The following is a 27,822-nucleotide window of genomic DNA, read 5'->3' on the forward strand; positions in this document are numbered from 1 at the left end:
GGGGGGGCTTACAGTTCCCCCTCCCCGATTCTGTTTGGGCCCACAGCCAGAGGCTCATGCCAGGTCCGTTCCTTTGTAGTCCATGTGTGGCTGCTGTGCACTGGCCTGTGGGTGCTCGGGACGACCGCTTCCCAGGCAGCTGAGACAAGCCAAGGGAGGTTGGGTGTCTGGCGGGGAGAGAAGGTGGAGTGTGTCTCCCGTGGGGCAGGGCAGAGTCGGCACGTGTCCTAGCCTGCGTGTTCCTCGGTGGTGGCTGGCACGTAGATGACGCTGGGCTTGGCTGCTTGGGCATCCAGCCTGGAGGAAGAGGAAACAGCCGTTTGGGTAAGAAATGGGTAATTGGAATCGGCAGGTCCTGGGGGGCCTTCCTCCTCCGCATGCGCCACCCCCCTCCCCAGCGGCAGGTGATGGCATCGTGCATGCTCTCTCACCTCTGGCTCCGGCTCTGGTGCTTACGGACATAGAGGAGGAACGCGATGGCCGTGACCCCAAAGAGTGTCCCAAACAGGATGGCCAGCAGGTCCCCTGGGGAAAGAAAGCAGCAGTGTGATCCTGCAGGGGAGGCTTTCCCCCAGGGTTGTGTTCGGGGCAAAAATGGCTGGCTAGTCCTTGCCCTGGAAAGAGGTTGGGAAGAGGCTGGCAGGGCCAGGGCCGCAAAAGGTAGGCAGAAGTGGGCCCTCCATAGGCATGGAGGGGGGCAACAACCAGCCAGCATTCCCCCTGCAGACCCAGCCTCAGGGGCAGGCTGGAGGCTGCTTGGCACAGGTAGGGAGGAATGGAGATATGCCCACCCTCAAGGCAAAGGGAAACCACCCTCAGGGGCTGTAGAGGAGGAGAGGCGTCTCCTTCAGACTTGGTGTCCACCTGCCAGATGTTTGAAACAAGCAAAAAACTGGTGTTGCAGGAGTTCCCCTCCAGAGCAAGCCTATCTCCCCCCTTCCCTGAATGACTCCTCTGCCACGCGTATTTTGCAAAGAGCCCCACCCTCTGCCTTCCTTCGGGTGGCCTGTGTCTCTGAGAAATTAAACATGGTTCTTGTGAACAATCAAGCAACAAGTGGGAAGGGGGAATAAAATCAAGATTAAAAATGCTGGAAAACGGGTGGGGTGGGGGAGCTTTGTGATCCCACGGAGAGTCACCCCACTGGCACTGCCTGCTGAATGGATTTTCCTCTCGTTGGCCAGCCCTGGAGAGGGTTGAGAGGCAAAGCACCCCTGCCAGGAAGGCTGCGCTCCCATTTAGCCAGGCTCTCCTCTCTGTGCTCTGGCTGGAAATGAGGGAGACCGGGGTGGGGGTGGGGAGAGCTGTTACACCAGGCTTGTGCAGGCTGCGGACTGCGAGGACTTACCTGTGCGGAGTGAGGAGCTCACCTGCTTGCCAGCATCTAGAAGCAAAGCATGGGAGTCAGAAAGTCCTTTCCAACCCATCCTCTCCAGCCGGGGATGCCCACAGCGTATCCTGCTGGTTTTCTCTAGCACTTGCCAGAGATAAAAGCGCCCCCCCCACCCACATTGCACCAATGCGCTGGGGATGCCACCCTTGACCTGCCCTTACTTGCACCCAAGGAGTGGTTGTGATCTGAGAGAGAGGGAGCATGGGCTGGAGATGTTCAAAACGGGGTGGGGAGGGTCCTAGCCTAGCCACGGCAGCAGCTGCTGCCACTGCTGTGCTGTGCCCTAAAACAGGCCAGGCCAGCCTGCCTAAGGGGCTAGGGTTGACAGGGGAAGGACTGCCAAGCTGGCTTTGCTCAAGTTATTGCCAGCCCCCCTTTCCTGTTCATGAGGAGACCGCTTGGAGGAAGGCAGGGACAGTCCAGTGCATGTTGTTGACCACACGGCAGCATTCTGACCAGCAACCCCTACACATCACGGTCTCCACCATCAAGGGGAAAAGCAAGGGCGTTTTAAAAGTACTGAGTGATGGGGGGGGGCATGCTCTCTGGGTGTATCTGGGCTAGACTACCAAAAGTGGATTGGTAATGCTACTGGGAGAACAGAAACAGGGGGCGGGGGGGCCTGTTGCTAAGGCCTCTGTTTCCAGGGCAAGCTCTTCCTTTCAACATGTCCCTTGCTTTGGGGTACTTACGCTCCCTTGATGTGAGGCTGGGGCATTCCTTCCATGTAGGAGTGCCCCATTGGGCAGGGGCCCAATTCGCAGTATGCATGGATTGGCAATGGCAGACCAGGAGACCAAATTGCTTCCCCTGTTAACTGATCTTTCCCACCAGAGTGCTTTCATTTCCCATCAAGCCCCCCTTCTACACAGATCCCAACCAAAACAGCTGGAGAACTTAAAAGAGATCCCAGTAGTGGAGGCCAACTGCCCTAGGGCATGCCCCCCCTTCTCCAGGGTGCTGCTCTGTTGGGTGTCACTCGCCAGGTTTCAGGCAGAGAGGGGCCTTTCACATCATCTGTGGCCAGATCCTTTTTAAACTGGACCTCTGCCAATGGGCCACGTCCACCTCCCCTTACGTGGAGTACTGATCATTGGAAAAAAGAGCAAATTGCCACAGCATTATCTGCTTCAGACACTGGGTCAGGATCTTTCCCTGCAGCATCATTGAGAGTAAAGGAATGCCCTTCGTCTGCAGTGAGACTGTCCAAAATTCAGTCATCAGGTTGTCAGCCTCTCAGCAAATATGTTCCAGAGGCGAACAGCCTAAGTTCCGCAGTCACAATCAGCGGTGAGCTGAACTGCTCATCTGTTTGCCTCCACCTCGAGCGGCTGCTGAATTGTTTTACAACTGCACAGCAGCTGTGGTGGAGTGTCAGTTCCTTTATTTGTTTTAAAAATATATATATACCCAGCTCTCTGCGAAGCATCTCAGGACGCGGGGCGGGGGGGAGGGTACAGCAGTATAAAAACAATTGAATAAAAATAAGCATGTATTAAGACCATATTAAAAACTAACCTAGAAGCATCGATGCCCACTAAGAGGATGTTCTCCCTTTGCCCAAGCCTCAAAAGCCTCTCTGAAATATTTTTGTCTTACAGCCACACCAGAAAGCCCAAATGCACCCCCTCCCCAAATGCACCCCCTGTTCCAGAGGCAGAGGGGCAGTTCCTGGAAAAGCATGAGCCAACCGTTGCCAAACTGCCATGAATGAAGAGGGTGTGTGTGTGAGAGAGACAGAGAGAGAGAGAGAAGCCATCAACTGGCTTCTGACTTATGCCAACTCAATGAATTAATGAACAGAATATGGAGAAACAGGATGGTTTTTAATTGGCAAAGGTGTTAGACAAGGATGTATTTTATCTCCCTGTCTCTTCAATCTATAAGCAGAATGTATAATTAGGAAAGGTGGATTAGATTTAGATGAAGGTGGAGTGAAAATTGGAGGGAGGAACATTTGAGATATGCAGATGATACTATATAACTGGCAGAAAACAGCGAAGACTTGAAACGACTACTGCTGAAAGTTAAAAGCAAAAGTGCCAAAGCAGGACTGCAGCTGAACATCAAGGAGACAAAAGTAATGACTACAGAATTACTCAACTTTAAGGTTGACAATGAGGAAATTGAAATTGTTGAATACTTTCTATTCCTTGGCTTCATCATCAACCAAAAGGGAGACTGCAGCCAAGAAATCAGAAGGAGATTGAGACTGGGAAGGGCAGCCATGAAGGAGCTAGAAAAGATCCTGAAGTGTAAGGATGTGTCACTGGCCACCAAGATTAAGTTAATTCATGCCATCGTATTCCCTCTTACTATGTATGGGTGTGAAAGCTGGACATTGAAGAAAGCTGATGGGAAGAAAGTAGATTCCTTTGAAATGTGGTGTTGGAGGAGAGTGTTACGGATACCGTGGACGGCCAAAAAAACCCACAAATCAGTGGGTTATAGATCAAATCAAGCCTGAACTGACCCTAGAAGCTAAAATGACTAAACTGAGGCTATTGTATTTTGGTCACGTCATGAGAAGACAAGAGTCACTGGAAAACACAGTCATGCTAGGAAACGTTGAGGGCAGCCTAGCAGCCCGCCTGCTATTTTCCTGCTGTTGGCGTGGGCTCTGTCTTGACGGGGCAGGAGTGCCCAGAACACCCCAGGGCCACCAGCAGGGTGCAGCGTGGCTGAAGATGGGCTGTGGGCTAAGTGTGGGGCTAGTTTGGGATCCTTTCCTACGGGTGGTGGGTGGAGCCGGCCTCCAGACTGCAGAGGCTTGTTCCCCTGCCCACTTCTCAGCTGGGGAGCGCCTCTTGCCGTCTCCCCGATCTCAGCCTGGGAAGTCGTGTTGGGGACACAGCAGTGGTGCCAGGTATTGCTCACCGAATGGGCATCTTATTGGGTGGGAAATGTTGGACAGCACAGCTTTACTTGGGGTGACTGAAGGCTCGCTCTGGGTGTCCAGATCAAGCTGCTCCAAAGAGGAAGCCAGCCTCCGTACAAGCTGCCGCTGGGGGGAAGAATTTTCATGGCGTGGACCCCTGTTTCTGCCACAAGGTGCTTGGAGCCAGCAAAGCTCCCCAGCGCTTCACAGAGTCGTTCAGCAAATGCAGCACACCACCGATCAACGGCGAGGGGGGGGGGGCTTCCAGCCTGTGTTGCCTCTGTATCATCTGGACTCAGCTCCACTCCGATCTCCCCCTCAGCCACGGGACCTTGCCCCATGGGGGGCTTTTTCACTGGCACGGAAGGTGAGATAATTGTGCCCAGGATCACAGGTGGTTGGATCAGGTCATGAAATGACGGGGGAGGGGGGAGAACGATGCCTACCGTAAAGCTGTGCAAAAATGTGCATGTGTGAAATGACATTGATAACATGCAGTTAAACACCAAGTGGCAAGACTTTTTTTAAAATGCAGATTTTGTGTTTATAACTACTGGCTGACCAATTGATTTGCTCACTATTCATTTATACCCTTCGCTGCTGAGTGGGACGTGTTGACCACAGGATGTGGAGGGAAGACGGAGCTCCTGCCAGGCTACCTTAGGAGGCAGATGCAAGCAGGAAGCTCTGCAGGCTGTTCTATACTCTACTGTACTGCCTGAACATGTGAAAAGTAACCCAATGAACAGAGTCAAACTGTTCTCGAGGGCCAGACTGATCAGCACAAAGGGGGGGATGGTTCCCTGTGTGCAACTGGCGAGCAGACTGTTAGCCGGACCAGTGAGTGTTCCAGCATTGTGGGACGCTGTCCTGTGGCAGCCACTTCCCGGTCTCTGTCTGAACTCCCCTGCTCCTCGTTCCAGGAACTGGTTCAAGCAGCGCCAAGATCTACCCAGTGAGGAGTAAGACAGAGTGCTCTCCTTGGAGGGCACCGTGAGAGCTTTCCCCCCCCCCTGCCATTGCTGTCACCTGCTCACGCTGCTGTGGGGCCAGCCTGCACCCCCAGAGGAGCCCAGGCAAGGAGGCAGGCAGCTGCAAGTGGTGCAGATCTCGGCCATGAGAAATGGACTTTGCAAGGCCCCCAGAGGCCTGCAGGTGGCTGAGGCAAAGTCGGGGTGGCTGTCCCCTCTCCCCCACCCCCCACGCACACCAGCGGACGTGCAGGGCAGAATGCCAGGCAAACAATGAGCCAGGGCCATATCTCTGTTTCCGGCTGGCCGCACACCCACCTTGCCTTTGTTGTGGGTGAGACACCCTTTGGCTGGGGTGGGGCTCCCTGCCGTGACGCAGCCCAACTCACTGGGGCCAGGAGCAGTCAACGATCACACCAGATCCCAGGAGAGCAGCGTCACATGCTGACGGTGGGAACAGGGCTTTCCAAGGGAGGGGTAAGAGGAAGCAGAAGAAAGGACCACCCCCTGTCCATCTCATAATACACAGAGGAGAAGGAGGCAGGTGGTGGTGATATTCGGGATGGAGCAGCATCTGAAACTGCTGGGGAGGGAACTGGGAGAGATGGACCCGGAAAAGGGATGGCAGGCGGTATTTCGTCAGGAGTGTCCCCAGCACGGTATCAAAGTTGTTTATTCTTAAAAGCAGAATGCAGAACGCATTCCCCTGGCCCAGAGGGATTGCAGTTTTAAAAAGAAAGTTTTAAAATCTCAGGTGAAAAACAAGTGTTAAAAGGTGCATTCACATCATCTTTAATAGATAGTTACTGCCACTTAACTCTTTCAAATACTGGGCTGCTTCCCTCTCATCTGTGCACAAACATGGCCCTGGAGAGGGGGGTGGAGGATTCTTACCTGGTGGCTCAACAACTGTTGGCGCTGGGGTCACCTGGAAACTGGCCAGCACTGGACGATCATGCAGACTTTGGGGCGGGCGGAAGTTGCCCTGGATGAGCTCCTCCTTTTCCCCAAGAAGACTTTCCTCCAGCACTGAGATCTAAAGGGGAAAGGGACAGCGACAGACAGGTCACCAGGAGAGAAGCGGTGTGTGTGTGTGTGTCTAAAGCACTGTCAAGTCGTAGCTGACTTATGGTGACCCCCTTATGAGGTTTTCAAGGCAAGAGCTGTTCAGAGGTGGTTTGCCAGTGCCTTCCTCTGCATCACAACTCTGTTATTCCCTGGTGGTCTCCCATCCAAATACTAACCAGGGCCGACCCTGCTTAGTTTCTGATATCTGATGAGATCAGGCTAGCCTGGGCCATCCAGGTCATAGACCGCTTTTAAAAGGGATTGTATAGATCCATGGAAGAGAGGTCTATCAGTGGCTGCTAGTCATGGGGACTAAAGGGAACCTCCATGTTCACAGGCAATTAACCTCTGAATCCCTGTGCCAGGAGGCAACATTGGGGGACGGCCTTGGCCTCTTTGCCCTGTTGTTGGTCCTCCAGAGGAACTGGTTGGCCCCTGTGTGAGAAGGCAGGATGCTGGACTAGAGGGGCCCTCGCTGGTCTGATCCCGCAGGCCCCCTGTTTTGATGTTCTTACGTCCTTAACTCCGCCCCAAGGATCTAAAGCCACAACTGTTTCAGGCAGGGAGCAGAATCCTTGCGGTCTTGGGGCAGGGCGTGGTCAGTTGCCAGGCCAGGCAAAGGCTATGGACTTCCACAGAGACCCCAGACAGACACTCCCATGTCTTCCCCAACCCGGACAGACCTGCTCTTGGGACAGCAGAACCGTTTGGTTAAAGATGGTCCAGTTCACTGTCTGATAGCAAGGAGGGGTGGTCAGTGAGCCATTGTAGCGGAAGTAGGAACCGAGGTTGTCAGGAAGCAGCTTGGCCACATCAAAGCCCGCTATCGAGGTTTCCTCGTCTGGGAAGGGAAGACAAACAAACAGAAACACTCTCCCTGGGATCACGCACAGAGGCATCGGAAGACATGTGCCGGCGAGGTCCACCTCAAACGCAAGGAAGGGACACAAGGAGCATGCTGGCTAAATACAGCAGGATTTGGGGGGGGGGGAATTAATCTCTGAATTTTCACAGAAGAGCAATCTGGAGTGACTTTTTATAAGAAGCAGCAGAAATCTCGATCCGCCAGAGTGGAGTTGAGAGAGAGATGGCCGCGCCAGAGCTCCCACTGCCCACAGTCCAGCTGGAACCGCTGCCTCTTTTGGTATTCCTAAGTCAGAACTGAAATTAATGCGGTAAGCTCTCTCTCTGAGGGACACCTTGGCCTGGCATCAGGGGGCCAGACTGGACCCTAACCCCAATCCTGCAGAGGCCTGTTGTGGCCTGGGAGAGGGCCCACCGGTGACCAGAGGAAAGGGGAGCCCCCCCCCAAGAGGCACAGGCCGTGTTGCAGGGGCTGCTGGGACACTGGCCCATTTCCTCCAGAAAGGAGTGAGGGGGACAGGAGAGCATTGTTGTGCTCTTCTTCCACACACACCCCAATACTCAATTGCCTGGTGGGAGAGGTGCTTGCAGTAGGGTATGCAGCTGCAGGAGTCTTTGGGGCACAGGAGCACCGAAGTCTTGGCACTGAGTTCCCCCTGGGAGGCCACCCACCCCTGGGAATAGGGGACTGGTTCAGGAGCCCCTGGGGGATCACAGAAGCCGCAGGAAGGATCTCCCCATGCCTGCCTGGACAGGTGATGGAGGGAGCAGAGCAGAGCACCATCCCTGGGGGGGGGGGCGAAGCCTGGAGCCAGCCTGGGCTGTGCCGCTGCATAGACAGAGTGGCCTGTGGCTGGCCCACCTGCCTGGCACCCATGCCTTTGCACTGCAGGTAATTCCACTGGCTCCTTTGGCAGCAAGTAAGTCGAGGAAGTCTCTTTCCTTTCTTACCTTCCTCATGGACCTCGCCCAAATATTCAAGGATGTGCTGATAAGCCTCATTTCCCTCTGACCCAACCTGGAACAGTAGTTGAAATGGCTCGTGAGAACAGTGTGTGCGCACGCACACGCGTGTGTGTATGAGAGAGAGAGAAAGACTGGTGTGTTGGTGCCGCAGCACAGGGGCAGGCAGGCTTTGCAGAGCAGGAGCCAGGGGCACATCATTAGGGTTGCCATCCTCCAGGTACTAGCTGGAGATCTGCTATTACAGCCGATCTCCAGCCAATAAAGATCACCTGGAGAAAACGGCTGCTTTGGCAATTGGACTCTATGGCATTGAAGTCCCTCCCCTCCCCAAACCCAGCTCTGCCCCAAAAACCTCTTGCCAGTAGCAAAGAGGGACCTGGCAACCCTGCACGCCAGGCAGCCCAGCCCCATCCTCCCCTGCCTCCCCGCCCTCTCATGCCTCACCTGAAGAAAGGCAGCCAGCACAGCCAGGCCCCCGGGCTCTCTCGCCGCCTCCTTGACGCTGCCAAAGAGGGAGCTGTAATGGACAACGTGGACCTGGAACCACAAGGCAGAGAAGCTCTGAGCACCCCTTTCCCCACCCTGCGAGTCAGCCGCCTGCCTGCCTGCCTGCCTTGTTTCACATAGTCCCTCCCCCCAGCCTGTGCTGCATGCCAATGCGTATGTGGCCAATGAGTGCTTCTTCCCAGTGCCCAGAATGTATAGGGCATGGTGCCCACACTTCCATGGGTGGACAGACATGCAAGAGGGCCTCTGGTCTTGAGCTAAGAGTTCAGGGAGGCTCCTGGAGGAGGAGGAGGAGGCTGTCCTAAAGACCCTCGGGGCCTTTAAAGGTCAGAAGCGGGGCACAAGCCATTTAGGGCTTCCGAGGCAAGAACCAGCACTTTGAATTGGGCCCGGAAACAATTTTATGGCTGTTTTGCTGAACTGCTTGTAAGCCAATATTTGGGGAACGGTAGAATGCCAAGTATTTTAAATAACCCTTTAAATACTACTTTTTAACATTTAGAATTTGTTTGCGAAGACGACTGGTTTTGTGATCGACTAGTGAGTTGTGTGCCCAGACTGTGGGCACAGTCTTGCTGCGAAAGTGAGGGAGGGAGAGCAGCAGCGTGGGGGACACAAGAGCCCGGTCAGCACTGACTGCGCACAGATAAACCGGAAGAACAGTTTCCCCTCTCGTAACAAATGGACTTGTGAGGCTGTTTGAGATATCAACAGCCTAGGAGGTAGGGGTTGCCAGGTCCCTCTTCGCCACCAGTGGGAGATTTTGGGGGCGGAGCCTGAGGAGGGTGGGGTTAGGGGACGGACTTCAATGCCAAAGAGTCCAATGGCCAAAGCGGCCATTTTTCTCCAGGTGATCTGATCTCTATCTGCTGGAGATCAGTTGAATTAGCTGGAGATCTCCTGCTACTACCTGGCAGTTGGCAACCCTACTGGGAGATCAACATGGTCTCGGGGGGGGGGGGCTCCATCCTTCTCCTTCTGCCTCTTAAAATGCTAGAAGACAGGATCCTACAATCAAGTTCACCATTGTAGGCTAAAGTTCTTCACATATTGCACATTTAACTTACAGAATACAAGTGAAGAGAGCCTGTGGAGCCGACACATGCCGAGGGACGTCTCTTACCAGTTACCAGGTAATGGGGGCAAATGGCGTGAGATCCTTCTCTCTAGAGTGACCAGTCTGGCTGGTGTGTGGCGTACACTCGTTCCGTGGGTCCTACGTGGCTGGTGCTAGGCCTGCCTCCAGCCTCAGGGCAGCCGCCATGCCCAGCCCCCACCTGCCACCGGCTGCCCGCCAGAGGAAGGGAACAGACATGTTGGAGAGGGGTCATGGATCAGTGGCAGAGCAGCAGCTTGGCACAGAGAAGGCCCCTGGCAGCATCTCCAGCGAAAAGGGTCAGGTGGTGGGTGACGTGGGAGTCTTGTGCCCGAGACCCCGGACAGCCACTGCTGTTGGCAGGAGATCGAGAAACCGCAGAAGGCTGCTTCATGCGTGGGGGTCCTGGGGGTCCTGGAGGGCCAACTCCTCCTCGTGGACGTTCTGACAGAGAGGACAGCAGACCCTACCCCACTGCAGGCGCCCTGCTGGACAGATGACCAGATCTGCCCTTCCACCTCCCCCCAGCTGAGTCTGTGGGGGTCCAGGCCAATTAACCCCCTCCCATTCCTCTGTGGACCTGGAAGCGAGGGAGGGAGGGAGGGGGCGATTCCTGAAGACATCCCGACTTGCCCAGGACGGGCTTCTCCCAGGGAGACCGATCCAGGGAGGCCACTCTGCCCCTTCCTTCTGCAGCCACTGCCGGCCCCCGGCCGGGGAGCCCCAGGAACCAGAAAGGGTGGGACTCACCTCCCCAGCATAGCGGCGTCCGTCCACGGTGTGCTCAGAGCCAGGCCCCTCGGGGGACCCCCAGTGCAGATGCAGCTGGGCAGCCCGGTAGGCTTGCGGGAATCCTCCTCCGGACACAGACAGGTTGGCTGGCAGGTCCAGGACAACTGCAAGGAGGCCGAGTCTCAGTGTCCTTTCTGGCCAGGGCTGTCCCTCGTCTCCTGTCTCATGGCTGCTGCTTCTCCCAGGGCTGAACTGTCAAGCTGTGAGTGCAGGGCCAACCACCCCCCCTCGCACCCACTAAGACTGCTCAGTTGGCAAAATCAGACAGCCACATGGGAGCAAACAACCTTCTTCTCTTGCTAGAGGAGCCTCTCCATGTCTTGTGCGCCCTTGAAGCCTAACTGTTCCTGACTGATGGATCCAGCCTTCAGCAGCGGTCTCTTTTTTCATTCCGTTGGATAACAAACACTCTTTCTTAAATAAACTTCATACGAGCATCAGAGGGACTCCGCTGGATAAGATCAACGGTCGATTTAGACAGGCTTCCTGTTCCCCACAGTGGCCAACCAGATGCTCACCAGAAGCGCCCCTCCCCTCCGTGGTCCCTCTTGGCATCTGGCATTCAGAGACCTCTGAACATGGAGGGTCCATTTAGCCATAGTGGCCAATGGCCATTCATGGACTTTCTATCCATGAATCGTTCTGGCAGCTTTCACAACATTTTATGGCTTATGGCTATGATGAGATTCACATTTCACCATTCTTCCTTTACAGAACTAAAGAGAGTGCAGAATCCCCCATCCAGACATAGATCTGACACAGAACCGTGGGACATCTCCAAAGTGGCCACATCAGATGTCTTCAGAACGTACCTTTGGGTACTGATTACTCCATAATTCACACCCCATTCTTAGTGTGAAGAAGTTGCCCCCTTTCCAAATCTGCAATATCTTTATAAGATACGGCAACCAAAACTGCTGGCTGATGAAGGATTGGAATGACCAAAGCAACAGGCTTCATCGCCCTTACATTTCTACAAACTGGCTTTCTTATTCCATCCAAGGGACTCCAGGAGTGGTGGATAAGAATTTCCTGACCAGCGTGGTGTAGTGGTTAAGAGCGGTGGTTTGGAGCGGTGGACTCTGATCTGGAGAACTAGGTTTGGTTCCTCTCTCCTCCACATGTGCAGCGGAGGCTAATCTGGTGAACTGGATTTGTTTCCCCACTCCTCCACATGAAGCCAGCTGGGTGAACTTGGGTGAGTCACAGCTCTGTTAAAGCTCTCTCAGCCCCACCTACCTCACAGGGTGTCTGTTGTGGGGAGGGGGAGGGAAGGTAAGCTGGTTTAAGTCTCCCTTAAGTGGTAAAGTCGGCATATAAAAACCAACCCTTCTCCTCCTCCTCCTCCTCCTTCTCCCCCCACCACAGGGACTCCCTAGGTAGGAGGATGCTGACAAAAGGGTTTGTGATGTGCTTCATTTTGAAGTTAGGACCCACGGATGGGGGAGGGCACAAGGAGGAGCGGGCATTATTGGTCTCTGACCAGTCCCATCTGCTGGGACAATTCTGCCCTCATCCGATTGGATATGGCTGGCCAGAGGCTGGAGACTCACGTCTGACATGAAATTGCCACTGGATCTAGTCTAGAAGATACCACCTTAAAAGACAGCAGAAAGCGAAGCTTGCAGTTTGAGTTACAGATCTGCTTATATGACATGGCCAAACTGGCAACGCCGTCCAGCATTTACACAAAAATCTCCCAACGTAATAATCTTGGAATCCCCTTTGAAAACCCAGCAACCCGGGCTGTGTAAGCCCTGGTGTAGGATGGGTGTGGGGAGGCAGACGACACATTTGCAGGACACCCTTCCTCCCCCAACCCGCAAGTGGATCTACTGGAAACACAAATATGCGTTTCTGCATATAACCTGAGAGACTGATCAGAGCTCCACCTCCCTCGTCGTGAAAACACCCTGCTGGTTGCTGCTCCTGGGCAAATGAGGCTGGCGAGTGGGAAATGGGAGAGGGGAGGGAGGTGCCCAGGCAGGTAGCGGGTGCGTCTCTGAGCCAAGCCCAGTTTGCTCCCTCCCTTGAGAGTGGCATGGAAGATCTACCAGGGCAGCCCTCCCAAGGAGCCACACCCCGGCAGTTGGCACAGGTTGGGCAGAAGCCTTGCCCTCTGGGGTTCATTTCTGTCAGTGACTGGAGGGGGGCGGAGCTGCTGGAAGAGAAGAGGGGCTTCGACCTCTGGGTTCCGGAGCAAGAGGTTGTGCCGGGTGTGCCGGGGGCAAAGAAACCTGAAGGGTGACGAAAGAGAGCGTTTGGGGAGAAAGGGCCCCACTCCAGGCAGGGAGGGGAGGAAGAGTGTCTGGGGAAGGAGGTGTTCCTGGCCCGAGTGTGGTGTGGAAATCACTTTAAGTGCTGTGAAGTAATTCCACAGAGAAAGGAAAGGAGAAGGGAAGTAATTCCACGTTTTCTAGTTTGGGGCACCAGAGTATACCCACAGGCACCTCTGTGTGCCGGGTCATGGGACTAAGGTAGCCTAAAGTGTTGGATAAAATAAGATAAAATATCACCTGTGCTGTATGTGTTGATCAACTCAATATATGTATAGAAACTTTGTACCTTTCCTTAATACTAGTTTTCCCTCCAATCCCTTTCCCTGTGAAATGTAATAAAATTCTGTTGTTTTATTGTTGAGTAAAGCCTCTGGTGTCTCAATTGTCTGAGGTAAAGAGAAGTAGGTGACGTGGGAGAGATCCCCCCCCCTGCCTCACACAGGCAGTCAACCAAAACAAACCCATTCCTCTTCCCAGCTCAAGAGGAAGTGGATTTCAACCTATACAGGTTTGGGTTGGATAGGATCAGGGCCAGCATGCCAACTGCCCAGGCAGCTGGATGGTTACCCAGGGCGGGCAGGCACTTAAGTTGAGGGAAGCAGCTGCAGACAGAAAGAGCGGGGTGGGGGGTGGGGGCTATGTGTACAACCTATGTGCACCAGGATTGTCCCGGGTGAGGACTACCAAATGAGCAGTTGGTAGTTATAACTGAAACAGGTTTTATTACAGAAGAAAATAATAAAAATAAGAAATATATATTTCAAACAATGAACATACACACAAAGCATACAAAAGCTAACAATGAAAAGGGAGGAGGTTTGGATAGCATTTCCAGGAAGGGGGACGTTACCAGTTTTGAAGGGACATCCAGGGAAAGCAGCGCTAAGGAGGAAAACGACCAGCCTTTCCAGAAGCAAAGAAGAAAGCCTACATGGCAGTGGAGGGGTGGGGGGGTGTTGCACGGATCCAGGAGACACATCAGAACTAATAAAATGCACTTCAACGAAGACAAATGTAAAGTTCTGCATTTAGGTAGGAAAAATCAAATGCATAATTATAGGATTGGGGAGACTTGTCTGACAAGTAGTGTGTGTGAAAAGTATCTTGGGGTCTTAGTAGACCAAACACTGAACATGAGTCAGCAGTGTGATGCGGTAGCTAAAAAGGCAAATGCAGTCTTGGGCTGCATCAACCGAAGTATAGTGTCCAGATCACGCAAAGTGATGAAATCACTTTACTCCGCTCTGGTTAGACCTCACCTGGAGTACTGTGTTCAGTTTTGGGCACCACAATTTAAGAAGGATGTAGACAAGTTGGAACGTGTCCAGAGGAGGGCAACAAAGATGGTGAGGGGTCTGGAGACCAAGTCCTATGAGGAAAGGTCGAAGGAGCTGGGTATGTTTAGCCTGAAGAGGAGAAGACTGAGAGGGGATATGATAACCATCTTCAAGTACTTGAAGGGCTATCATATAGAGGATGGTGTTGAGTTGTTTTCTATTGCCCAAGAAGGTAGGGCCAGAACCAACCGGTTGAAATTAAATCAAAAGAGCTTCCATCTAGACATCAGGAAGAATTTCCTAACAGTTAGAGCGGTTCCTCAGTGGAACAGGCTTCCTTGGGAGCTCTCCTTCCCTGGAGGTTTTTAAGCAGAGGCTAGATGGCCATCTGTCAGCAATGCTGATTTTGTGACCTTGGGCAGATGATGAGAGGGAGGGCATCTTGGCCATCTTCTGGTCACTGGGTGTGTGTGTGGGGGGGAGGTAGTTGTGAATTTCCTGCATTGTGCAGGGGGTTGGACTTGATGACCCTGATGGTCCCTTCCATGATTCTATGATTCTGATGGCCAAAGGACCTACATTTATACCCAAAAATGGGTCCTGAGGCAGTATGAGGTATTCTGGCAGGAAAGCCAGAGAACCGGGAATCGATTGCTTTTCTGAGATTCCAACAAAGGGTAGGAAAGGCTTGGCGGGTCCCTTAAGTCCCAAGAAAATGTCTGGGCTGTTTCCCTGAATGCTGATTGATTGGAGGGATGGGTGCAGGCAGGGTGAGTCATGGTCTGCTCGGAGCACTGGTTAAATCACGTGAGGGTGACACAATGGAGTTTAGTTAGCCCTTTTGTCCAGCCAGGCACACCTTAAGGCCAGGGGGAGAGGTCAGCTGCCAACCTCCTTTTTGCCCAGGCTTGCACACAACAAAATGGATCCCCAAAAACTCCGAGGGGCATCCATTTTGTGGGAGCAGAGCCCTTCTCTGGTGTCAGTTTTAGGGACCCCCTGGCCTCCAGGAAGCTCTTTAGCGGGAGGAGGGCTCTGGCTGCTCACAGGATCACGGCACATTCCCAAGAGGTGAAGGCGGCCAGGGGCCTCAGTGTGAAGAGGGCAGAATACTGCCTGCCCCTCAGACACCCCTGCCTTCACTGCCTCCTAAGCTGGTGTGAAGAACACAAATCACTGCCAGCTGCCTGAGCCTCCCCAGATTCCCTTGGCCCCTGCCGTAGACTCCAAGTGGATTCTGCATCACCTGTTCCATTTCTGCTCCTAGAGTTACCAACCTCCAGGTGGCGGCTGGAGATCTCCTGCTATTACAACTGATCTCCAGCCGATAGAGATCAGTTCACCATGAGAAAATGGCCACTTTAGCAAGTGGACTCTATGGCACTGAAGTCCCTTCAAAAACCCCACCCTCCTCAGGCTCCACCCCAAAAACCTCCCACTGGTGGCAAAGAGGGACCTGGCAACCCTATCGGCTACTCATGGAAAGGCAGAAAGCTATGACAGCCCTTCAAGTACTTGAAGATGGTGCTCATATCCCCTCTCAGTCTTCTCCTCTCCAGGCTAAACTTACCCAGCTCCTTCAACCTTTCCTCATAGGACTTGGTCTCCAGATCCCTTGTCGCAGTAGCAATGATCTCATCCCCAGTACAAGGAGACACCTGTTTGCTATGTCATCCTTTGCTTGCAGTTTTAGTTTTTAGCTGATATAATCGGGGAAAGTTTTTGGGAAAGTTTGGGAAAGTTTTAAAAGGTTATTTTGATGAGATAGTTTCTGGTCTCCTATCTAGCTATTTCAGATATGTATTGATCATGTGATAAAGTGAACAGATGTGTTTATGCTGACTTGCTTATTATGATAGCCAACCAGGTACTTAGCAATAGTCACATGATTGTGATAAGTGGCTTCAGAGATTGATCAGACAGATAGGTTTTGCTATAACTATGCATGAATCTGAGCACCAAATCAGATTTCCTTGGACTGAAGGACCCTTGCTTGGTAAGATATTAGGATCCTTTTGGCTTAATTGATATTCCTTAAGAGCAATGAATAAGAGACTGAATTCTGATTGATTCTAACAGACAACTAGTTTTAATATGCATTAAAATAATGTTAGGAGAATTGATTATACTTGCCTGCTTAACTACATTCTGTATAAATTCAATAATATTAGTATTATATGTTATACTGTCTTGTTTATTAAAAAGAACCTTTCCTTTTGTTAATAAAAGTTAGAAAGATTCACACAGGTGTCAATTCATTTGCTGGTTACCTAAACAGAGAAACAAAGGACTTATGTCCTGAGAAAAATATTGTACTATCAAAAAGGTTGGATGAGGGGTTAAGCCTTTTCTAATTTGATAAAACAGGGAGGATTGTGATGCTGTGAATAGCGGCCAAGAGCAAAGCCTTGAGCTATTTTCAGTTCATAGTTCTCTGACGTTACAGGCCGAAATCCAGTCCGTTACACCCTCACCATCTTTGTTGCCCTCCTCTGGACACGTTCCAGCTTGTCTACACCCTTCTTAAATTGCGGTGCCCAGAACTAAACACAATACTCTAGGTGAGGTCTAACCAGAGCAGAGTAAAGCGATACCAGCACTTCGATTGATGTGGACACTATACTTCGGTTGATACAGCCCAAGACTGCATTTGCCTTTTTAGCTACCGTATCACACTGCTGACTCATGTTCAGTGTTTGGTCTACTAAGACCCCAAGATCCTTTTCACACACACTACTGCTCAGACAAGTCTCCCCCATCCTATAATCATGCATTCGATTTTTCCTACCTAAATGCAGAACTTTACATTTATCTTTGTTGAAGTGCATTTTATTAGTATTAGCCTAAGTCTCCAGCCTGTCAAGATCATCCTGTATTCTGGCTTTGTCTTCTACCATATTTGCTATGCCTCCCAATTGGGGGTTGGACTAGATGGCCTATATGGACCCTTCCAACTCTATGATTCTAAGATTAAAGGAGTTGAAAATAAAACAGCAACTGTTATCATCCCCCTGTATAGATCTGTAGTGTGGCCTCATATGGAATACAGTTCTGGTCACCGTATCTTAAAAAGGACATCACAGAGCTTGAAAAAGGACAGAAGAGGGCAACCAAGATGATCAGCGGGTGGGAGCACCTTGCCTACGAGGAAAGGCTGAAGAGTCTGGAACTTTTCCATTTCAAAAGGAGACGATTAAGAGGGAGCATGGCAGAGGATTATAAATTGTGCATGGAGTAAAAGAGTAGATAAAGAGAAATTTTTCTTTGAATTTTTTCAAAATGCTTGAACTTGAGGGCATCCAATGAAGCTGATGATCAGTAGATTCAGGATGGACAAAAGAAAATACTTCTTTGCACAGACAGTGATTAAAATATGGAATTTACTACTGGATAATGTAGCAGTGACCACAGAAATAGACAACTTTAAAACAAGATTAGACAGACTCATGGAGGAGAGGTCTATCAGTGGCTACCAGCCATGATGACTAAAGGGAAACTCCACGTTCGGAAGCAGTCCACCTCTGAATCCCAGTGCTAGAAGGAAACATCGGGGAAGGCCTCGGCCTCTATGCCCTGTTGCTGGCCCGCAAGAGGGACTGGTTGGCCACTGTGTGAGGTGGGATGCTGGACTGGATGGACCCTCATTTCTCTGGACCAGCAGGGCTCTTCTTACATTCGTATGATGTTACATATAACTGCATGCATGGGAAAGGGGAAGCGGTGAAGGATTTCAGACACGTGGGGGGGGAGATGCAAAACAGAGATAAAGCAGCACAGTAAGCATGCACAACCTGAATAAACTGGTTCCCTGGTGTAATGGCTTGCACTGGTTCACAGATCCTGAGACATATCAGCCTGACATGACCTATCCTGGAAGGGACTGGAATAGCCTCTCAAGTGAGACCAGGGCCCTGCGAAACCTTAAGGAGTTCCGCAGGGCCTGTAAAACAGAACTATTCCACCAGGCTTATGGTTGAGGCCAGCTACTGTTTCATATATATGATTATCGGCCTCCCCAACCCTCACCGTCACAGTATCTTAATTCTGCTCGCCTAGTTAAACCTTTTTACACTTAGAGGCGCCTAAGTAGTTCTAGGATTGGTTTTAGAATTTTAGAGCTATTTTAAAATGCTGTTTTAAATTGTTTTATTGATTAAATGGGTTATTATTCCCCTGTAAGCCACTCTGAGTTCGGTCTCGGCCGGGAAGAGTGGGGTATTAAATTGAAACAGTAAATAAAATAAATAAATAAATTAAAATCTCCAAAGATGGAGAGCCTACCTCCTCCCGAGGAAGCCTGTTCCACTGAGGAACTGCTCTACTCTGATCTGGTTAGACCTCACCTAGAGCATTGTGTTCAGTTTTGGGCGCCACAATTTAAGAAGGATGTAGACAAGCTGGAACATGTCCAGAGGAGGGCAACAAAGATGGTGAGTCTGGAGACCAAGTCCTACGAGGAAAGGTTGAAAGAGTGAGTATGTTTAGCCTGAAGAGGAGAAGACTGAGAGGGGATATGATAACCATGTTCAAGTACTTGAGGGGCTGTCATAGAGAGGAGGGTGCCGAGTTGTTTTCTGTTGCCCCAGAAGGTCGGACCAGAACAACAGGTTGAAATGAAATCAAAAGAGACACTGTCCTTCAGTGTTACTCCTCTGAAGATGCCTGCCACAGCTGCTGGCGAAACGTCAGGAAAGAAAATACCAAGACCACGGTTACACAGCCCGGATAACCTACAAGAACCAATGAAATCAAAAGAGTTTCCATCTAGACATGAGGAAGAGTTTTCTAACAGTTAGAGCGGTTCCCCATGTGGAACAGGCTTCCTTGGGAGGTGGCGAGCTCTCCTTCCCTGGAGGTTTTTAAGCAGAGGCTAGATGGCCATCTGTCAGCAAAGCTGATTCTATGACCTTGGACAGTTCATGGGAGGGAGGGCATCTTGGCCATCTTCTGGGCATGGAGTAGGGGTCACTGGGGGTGTGGGGGGGAGGTAGTTGTGAATTTCCTGCATTGTGCAGGGGGTTGGACTAGATGACCCTGGTGGTCTCTTCCAACTCTATGATTCTATGTATGTCAAAACGTTCTTCCTAATGTTTAGACCAAAACCCTTTTGATTTAAAACACTGAGAGACACTGTCCTTCAGTGTCACTTCTCTGAAGATGCCTGCCACAGCTGTGGGCGAAACGTCAGGAAAGAAAATACCAAGACCACGGTCACACAACCTGGATAACCTACAAGAACCGATGAACTCTGACCGTGAAAGCCTTCGACAATACCTTTTGATTTAATTTCAACCCATTGTTTCTGGTCCAACCTTCTGGGGCAACAGAAAACAGCACCCTTCTCTATATGACAGCCCTTCAAATACTTGAAGATGGTTATTATATCCCCTCTCAGTTGTCTCCTCTCCAGGCTAAACATACCCAGCTCCTCCAACCTTTCCTCATAGGACTTGGTCTCCAGACCCCTCACCATCTTGGTTGCCCTCCTCTGGACACGTTCCAACTTGTCTACATCTTTAGTGCCCAAAACTGAACATGATACTCTAGGTGAGGTCTAACCAGAGAAGAGTAAAGCGATACCATCACTTTCCATGATCTGGACACTATACTTCTGTTGATACCCAAAATCACATTTGCCCTTTTGGCTACCGCATCACACTGCTGACTCATGTTCACTGTATGGTCTGGTAAGACCCTTTGCACACATACTACCGCCAAGACAAGTCTCCCCCATCCTATAATTATGCATTTGATTTTTTTTACCTAAATGCAGAACTTTACATTTATCTATGTTGAAATGCATGTTATTAGTTTGAGCTCAGTTGTCCAGCCTGCCAATATCATCCTGTACCCTGGCTCTGTCTTCTACCATATTTGCTACCCCTCCCAATTTAGTATCATCTGCAAATTTAATAAGTATCCCCTCTATCCTTCATCCAAATAATTTATAAAGATGTTGAACAACACAGGACCCAGGCCAGATCCCTGAGGAACTCCACTAGTCACTCCTCTCTAAGTGGATGAGGAACCATTAAAAAGCACTCTCTGGGTGCGATCTGTCAACCAGTTACAGATCCACCTGACAGTAACAGGATCTAAACTACATTTTCCCAATTTGTCAACAAGAATATTATGTGGAACCTTATCAAAAGCCTTACTGAAATCAAGATAAACTATAGACATAGTTTCCCCTGATCCAGCAAGGTAGTAACTTTCTCAAAAAAGGAGATAAGATTTAGCCTGACATGACTTGTTCTTGAGAAACCTGTGCTGGCTCTTAGTGATCAGATCCATCCTTTCTAAATGCTCAAGGACTGACTGTGATGATTTGTTCTAAAACTAAAGCATGCCACTGCCTCACCTCCCTCACCAGTCATGCTGCTGTGACCCATTGCAGAAGGGGTTCCGTTTTTTTCTGCACTCCTCTCATTCTTTTTCCTGCACTGTCTCACTAGACTCCCTGCTTGCCGAAGCAAAAAAGCTTAACACGTATAGAATGTACAAACCTCTCAGCTTCTTACCAGCCCCCCAGGCCTGACCCCTAGGCTAAGAGCCACAGGGCAAGAGGAGGAGCCTTATACAGTCCAAGGCCCACCCAGCAGAAGGCGGAGCCAGCAGTCAGCCCCAGGCAATGCAGACCCTCCCCCAATCAACAACCATCAGCTTCCGCAATCACCTTCCACAATTAAGTTCAATCAGCACTCTGTCAGCTCTCTTTCTCCTTCCTACTCTGAGTCCAGCTGACTGACCAGCTACAGCCGCATCCATCCTGACAGTTCTGACCAGTTGACCACTGCATGAGACAGGATGGTGGACGAGATGGACCCCCACTGGGCTGATCCAACAGGGCTCTTCTGAGGTTCTTTTCGGGCACTGTGTCTGCCAGGGTAATCTTGCAGCCCGCCCCCCCTGCCCACCACCCCAATCAAGAACTGGCCTTGCGTTCCTATGGTGCTCCAGGCCCAGGAGAGAACGATTTGCATGCACCTCAGGAGGACTCACTTGTATGCCCGTTGTTCCGGAGGCTGAGCTTCTCTTCGGGAGGCAGATTGTAACCAGAAAGCTGGAGGGCTTTCATCTGGGGGGCAAAGAGGGTGGTGGCTGTGTCAATGTTGATGGGGGACTGCATGTGGCCCCCGCAGTCAGGGAAATCTGATACCCACTCTGTCTTGTCTGAAAGAAGAAAGCGGGCATGAGGAAGGCCTCGGAGAGCCTTGCAACCCATCCTTCTCTGGTGCCAAGGACTGTGCCCGGGCCACACTTGACAGGCCCCGAGAATGGGGTGGGGCAGGAGGGAGCTCACGCTGCCTATCACACCTCTCATTGCTTAAAAAAAGAGTGTCATGTTGTAAAAAGGAACTGCTGTAATGAGAATTTAGGAATATCCGTCATATTTTTCTCCCTCTACCATAATACTAGAACACGGGGTCATCTGCTAGAGCTGGAGGGTGAGAGATTCAAAACAGATAAAAGGAAGTAGTTCTTCACACAATGCATCGTTAAATGGTGGAACTCCCTGCCCCAGGATGTGGTGATGGCTGCCAACTTGGAAGGCTTTAAGAGGGGAGTGGACATGCTCATGGATGAGAGGGCTATCCATGGCTATTAGTTAAAATGGATACTGGTCGTGATGCACACCTATTCTCTCCAGGATCAGAGGAGCACGCCCGTTATACTGGGTGCTGTAGGAACACAGGCAGGACAATGCTGCTGCAGACTTGTTTGTGGGCTTCCTAGAGGCACCTGTTTGGCCACTGTGTGAACAGACTGCTGGACTTGATGGGCCTGGGTCTGATCCAGCTGGGCTTTGCTTATGTTCTTATGTTTTTTTAATAATCTCCAAAGAATTGATCCCATCGAAGGTCGTTAATAGGCTTTTTTTGGGTGGGGTTTTTTTTTTTTTTTTGGCATTTAACCCATTTTGGCTTGGGCCTAGAGACCCCGAACAGCAACAACTCCAGCAGCCATCTTGACAACCACAACCACAGCACAGCACCCTCCTCCTAGACACCAGCAGGTGCACTGTAGCCTCCCCGCCCAACATCAGTGCTTTCTTGACTGTATCATCCTTTGTTAATCTTTCCCATGGGAGCCATAGAGCAATCAACCCCCCAGGGGAGAGAGACGTGAGGTCTGTCCTCAGCCGAGACAGAAGAAGGGGGAGATGGCCTTGCCGGGGTGGGGTGGGGCTTCTGCACCTGTCTAGGGCAGTCAGAGCGGCATATGCCCCTGCAGGCTTTTGGGATGGGCCTGATCTGAGAAGGACCGCAGGCAGGAGGGCAGGGCAGGGGCATGTGAAGGACAGCAAGCTAATCATTAATCCTGGCAAGCCGGTTGGCCGGCAGCCCAGAGAAAGGGCAAGGACAGCTCCGGGGCCCTCACCTGCATAGCTCCAGTGCCTGGGCCCGTGGCCAGAAGGACCTGCGGAAGAAAGAAGGGGGACAAATAATCAGGAAACAAAAGAGACTCTATGCACCGCCCCCCTCCCCCACCCAAGGCTCCACTGCTCCCAGGGGAGCCCTATGAAGGTGGTGCGCCTAGGCGGAGTATTTTCTGGAAGGGGCAGTCTCTTCCGCAGCCCATTTTAGGTCAAAGGTGTGTGTGTGTGTGTGAGTGTGTGAGTGCTGCACAAACACCTGAGGCAGTACCAGGCAGGAGTTTTCTTTGGCAGAATCCATCTCCTCCACCCTTTCCTTACTACACTCTCCTCTGCTAGACTGTGGGTTGAAGACACTCCTGAAAGTCCACAACAATGGAGGCCCCGGTCAGGGTCACAGTTCACACCTGGGCCTCAGTTTCCCATCGGTCCTGCCAAAAGCAGGGATCTATTCAAGCAACTCTTGCCAATGGGAACTGCCAGTGGGAAACTGCCGGTGAGAATTGGGGGGGGGGGGCAGTGGGAACTGGGGGCGGGCCCAAACTGTGAGTCCGTATGCAGCTACTTGATCCTGCCACCCGCTCATGAATTCTCCTAAGGGTCAGGCGAGGGGCATTCTCCCAGACACGGCAGGCCCACCTGGACCCCAAGAATTCAAGCCAGCCATGGGAGCAGAAAACAAAGCCAGGATGGTGCTGTGCCAAAACGGAAGCTCAGCTGCCTTTTGGCAAACCCGGAGGACCCCAACAGCTTTTCACGGGAGGACCCCCAACACCATCTTCCAGCCCCCCCCCCCCCCAGCACTGAGCAGACAGGTGGGGAAGCAGAAAGGAGAGTGATGAAGCAGACCGGCAGATCATCGTGCAGGGGAAGGAGGAGGGGAAGCGGGGACGCGAGGGGCACCTGGAGGTCATGGGGGAGGGGCCTGCCCTCCTCCAGGCAGAGCTTTGGCATTGGGGCTGGATAGAGCCCCCCCCCCACTGGACTCCTCCCCCTGCCTGCCACAGACCAACAGCCCAGAGGAACCTCAAAGGGGTAAACACATGGGGCAGGTATGAAAAGTGAGGAATCCAGGAAAAGACGCTTGCCCAGCTCAGATTCAAAGTGCTGTACCATAGTACTTACAAAGAGCCCTGGAAGGTAGGCCACACTGCAGCCAGATAAATGGGGGGGGGGAGTCTTGCCTAAGAGCTCTTGGTGACTCTGTGGCAGAGGCGAGATTTGACACCAGTGACAGTGGGGGTGGGTTCTCAAGCTTCCTCTCCACAAGCACTGCAGTCCCAGTCTGACCTGCCCCCCCCACACACACACACACCTGAGAGTTAAAGTCCAGAGCAGCCCTTGCAGTGCACGTCTGGGTCAACAAGCGTCAGGCCTGAGCCTGCTGTGTGGACAACTGTGTAGACAACTGCCCACGCGGGGGCGGGGGCGGGGGGGGCTGCTTGGCCTTCATAAGAAGTGTGTGAAGGCAAGGTGGGGGGTTCAGGTTCCTCATCTTCAGCATAGTTACAACAGCAGATCTGGGCAGGCAAGAAATCTGGGAGCAGCTCCCATGGCCCCTCCCAGCCAACCTCTGGGCGGCACAATGCCTCTTGGTCTTCTGGTGTGGAATCTCTGGTGCTCCCCAAATGCCTCCCCCCTCCCCCCCCCCGCCCAGCGTTCTGCTCCCTGGAAATGCAGAAGGAAAGCAAAGAACCTCACTAAAAGGGGGACAGGGGCAGCCACGCTGGAGGGTCTGCTCTGATGAAGCAATGCTGAACTCAGGGGTGTGTGTGTGTGTGTGTGTGTGTGTGTGGAGGGGGGGGTTGAATTACAGCTCCCCCCCACCAGTGCCATTGTGAGGTGGTTCTCCAATAACTGAGCCAGTCTTTTTACAAGGATGGATGTTCAAACAGACTCAAAGAACCCCTCCCCACCATGCCTTCCTTGACATACTTCAGAACTTCCTTGCTGGGGTCGTGCTGTGTATCTCTTGAATCATTCCATTTTGCATAGTTTTTGAAAAGCCAGGAAAGGGGGAGCCTTCCTGACCTTGTCAGGCAAGCCAATCCACAAGGTGGGGGCCACAGATGAGAAGGCCGTGTGTACAGGCCGTTATTGGCCTTGCCCATTTGCAGGGTGGCACCTCCACAAGGCCCTGCTGAGATGAACAAAGCTGTCATGGTGGAGCAGAGGGAGAGAGGCGGCCCTGCAGGTATGAGGGACCAAAGCCGTGTAGGACTTTGTATGGGATAGCCAATACCAGGAATTCAGCCCGGTAACTGATGAGAAGTCAATGGAGTGACTGCAGAATGGGAGTAATACTCATGATCTGTCTGTGATCTTGGTTGCCAGCGTCACATCCTTAGTTAGGAACCTTTGATGATCTGCCTGATAACCACCTGATAACAACTAAGCTGCAGCATTCTTCACCAACTGGAGACTCCAAGAGGACTTCGATGGAAGACCTATGTGGAGCGCATTATGGTAGTGTAGTCTCCATGCCATATTCACCCTCACCTTCAGTAGAAGCATGGTCACACCATGGTTTGGGCTGAATCTCCAACCACGAAACAAGACCTCCCCTCAAAGGCTCTGTGCAAAAGATTAACCCCAAGGTGGCACCTCTTCCATGTGTTGAGTCCATCACAATTTGATAGAGGCCCAGGGCGGCCAAAGAGGCTATAAATTCTGTGGTGGATAGATCCCGTGAGGAGCATTCAGCATGAACGTTGAAGTCACCCCGATCCATCAATCCAGGTGTCTCCAGTGCCACATCCGAAAACAACTCTGCCGGCTCAGAGAGGGTGCCCACTGGGGAACGAGGGGACTGGCAATCAGGCGGGATCTGTCCTTAGTCTCCAATGGGAGGAGGGGGGCACAGTCAGTGCCGGCTGCAGATTGGACTTGGAGTCTGCAGAAGCTGAAGTGCTCGCAGGTGATCACGGCAACCCCTCCTCCCTGGCCACCTGTGTGGGGTTGGTGGAGGACCGCCTGACCAGGCAGAGTTGATTGGGACAGACATACCATGTCATTTTCTTCCAGCCATGTCTCTGTTATGCAAGCCAGGTCAATTTCTTTTTTCTGTAATATCCTGGAGCAGTGTGCAACTTTATGCCTCACTGATCTCGCATTGCACAATATTAGCGTAGATGTGGGGGAAATAAGGGCCCTCGCATGGTTCGTTCTCAGGATGCTAGGCTAGATAGGCAGGAAGCATCCTTGCCACATAGTGGTTGCCTTTGAAAAGTCCCACCTCCATATCGACCAGCTCCCACCTGCACTGTAGTACTGCATTCATCAGACTCCTGCTCCAGGTGAAGACTGCCCCCCAGAACCACTAATTGCCTCTGGCACACCCCACATTTGAGCATGCTGGTGTCCACAGAGAAGCCACACAGCAGCCCAGGCCAGCAGTCGTGATGTGTTGATGTTAGCCTTGTTCTGTGTCCTGCTCCTGTTTTCCAGGTACGTAACTGGTGTGACTTTCCCCTCTCCAATAATGGGGACCTTCTTCCATGCTTTGCATTCAATGGTTAGGGCCCCGGCTGCACACCCCAGCCAAGAGCCACAGGCCAAGAGCCTCACACCTCAAAAGAGGTGCTGCTGGCCCTTTGGGAGCTGGAGAAACAGCACTCACTCCTCACTGCGCGCAACGCAGCACGGCCCAACAAGCCACTTGCTGTTCTTTTTTGTTGGCTGAAACTTATTTGACTGCATTATCTGGTGCACTGATTGCTTAGTTTCTTTTCAAATGATGATGTTTCATGCTTCGCCTTTGTCATCAACTGCTTTTTAGAGCTGACTGGAACAAAAAGGAGCCTAAAAACAAAACCACACCCAAGCAGTTTTTTCTTTAAATGTGTGTATGTGGGGGGGGGCACATTATGACTCCCACCCTGCTGAAAGCCCTTTCCCCACCCTAGTCAATTACATATGGACTGGATATAGGCTTTTGCCAGCTCTGGGTTGGGAAATTCCTGGAGATTTAAAAATGGAGCCTGGGGAGGGCAGAGTTTGGGGAGGGGAGGGGGCTCAGCAGGGATGTGATGCCACAGAATCCACCCTCTGAAGCAGCCCTTTTCTCCCAAGGAACAAATCTCTGCAGCCTGAGAGAACTCCAGGCCCCACCTGGAGGTTGGCAACCCTAACTGGAAGTCACACAAGGACCACTGTGGAAAGGTGAAAATGTCTGTGACACCCGCAGGCTGCCCTCAAGTGCTCCCTGCGAAGGACGATGCTGCAAATCCCGGCACTTGTGTGGGCTCAACCTTGAGGTGCTCAAGTTCAAGCACAGTGCTCAAGTTCTGGATGTAACACACACACACACACACACACACACATCAATATTCTTTGTAACATTTTCCTACTATTTTCATTCTAACTTTTTGATTGCTGTTTTCATCACCAACAATCCATAAAAACCTCCACAAGCACTCACTGAGAATGTAAAAAAGAATGCTTTTTAAGAACCTTTTCCAAACATTTCCTAAAAAGTCACTGTTAGATTTTGAGTCCAGCGGCACCTCAGAGGCCATCAAGGGTTTCAGGGCATGAGCCTTGCGGGACTCAAAAGCTCCCTCTGTCAGATGAAAGTCCTACACCTGGAAACCCTTGTTGGTCTCTAATGGTGCTGCTGGACTCAAAACCTAACTGTTCTACTGCAGACCAACACGGCCACCCCTCTGAAACGGAAAAGCCATCACTACTGTTCAAAGACACACACCGGAGGAATTGTTCACAGGAAGTCTCACATCTCTCACGCAGTGAGCAGGCAGGACAGGGGTCAGAGGCAGAACAGAGTGGGAGAACCTTTTGGGAGCTCCTCTTGATGGACCATGGAGTTCAACTTACACCTAGTGCCGAGGACGCAGCACCTCTGGATGCAGGTGGCAGAGGAGTGGTGTTTTGGGCTCGAGTGTTAGAAGGTTATCCATCCCACCATGAATCAAACAGCAGTTCTGTGGGGTTATTTCAAGCAGATCCCATAGGGATCTTATGTACTTTAGGACATTTTGGCTGGTCTTGATAACAACTACTTTTGTTATTTTGATTTTTTTTTAAAAATAGACCAATATGGCCACCTGTTTAAAACATTTGTATGCTGCTTTCCAAGAAACCTGCTTGAGGTGGCTAGCAATAAAAATAAAACAATAAAAAATCCAATTAAAGCAATAAATCAACAAAACTAATCCTCCAGCAATAAAACCATCACTATAGTCAATTAAACCAATAATACTTCAGCATAATTCTGTCCAGGGAGGGAAGCTTTTTGACTCTCAAAAACATCCACCCGGAAACTCTTGTTGGTCTCTGAGGGTGCTGAGGGACTTGAGCCTAACTGTTCTACTGTAGACCAACATGGCCCCTGCCCT

General features: G+C 51.5%; 1 protein-coding gene across 1 annotated transcript; it reads right to left on the reverse strand.

Annotated features, from left to right (window-relative positions):
- Positions 1 to 227: 227 nt before the first annotated feature.
- Positions 228 to 25,821, reverse strand: CA9 (carbonic anhydrase 9). The gene is made up of 11 exons (XM_056849112.1): positions 25,704 to 25,821; positions 22,474 to 22,512; positions 21,094 to 21,264; positions 10,494 to 10,639; positions 8,585 to 8,677; positions 8,126 to 8,192; positions 6,994 to 7,151; positions 6,137 to 6,278; positions 1,349 to 1,384; positions 432 to 552; positions 228 to 297 (listed from the first exon to the last, which is right to left on the reverse strand). Exons 1-11 carry the CDS (start codon positions 25,819 to 25,821, stop codon positions 228 to 230), a joined length of 1,161 nt encoding a protein of 386 aa, XP_056705090.1.
- Positions 25,822 to 27,822: the final 2,001 nt, after the last annotated feature.

This window comes from Euleptes europaea, chromosome 4, assembly GCF_029931775.1.
Source record: "Euleptes europaea isolate rEulEur1 chromosome 4, rEulEur1.hap1, whole genome shotgun sequence".
Lineage (NCBI taxonomy): Eukaryota > Metazoa > Chordata > Lepidosauria > Squamata > Sphaerodactylidae > Euleptes > Euleptes europaea.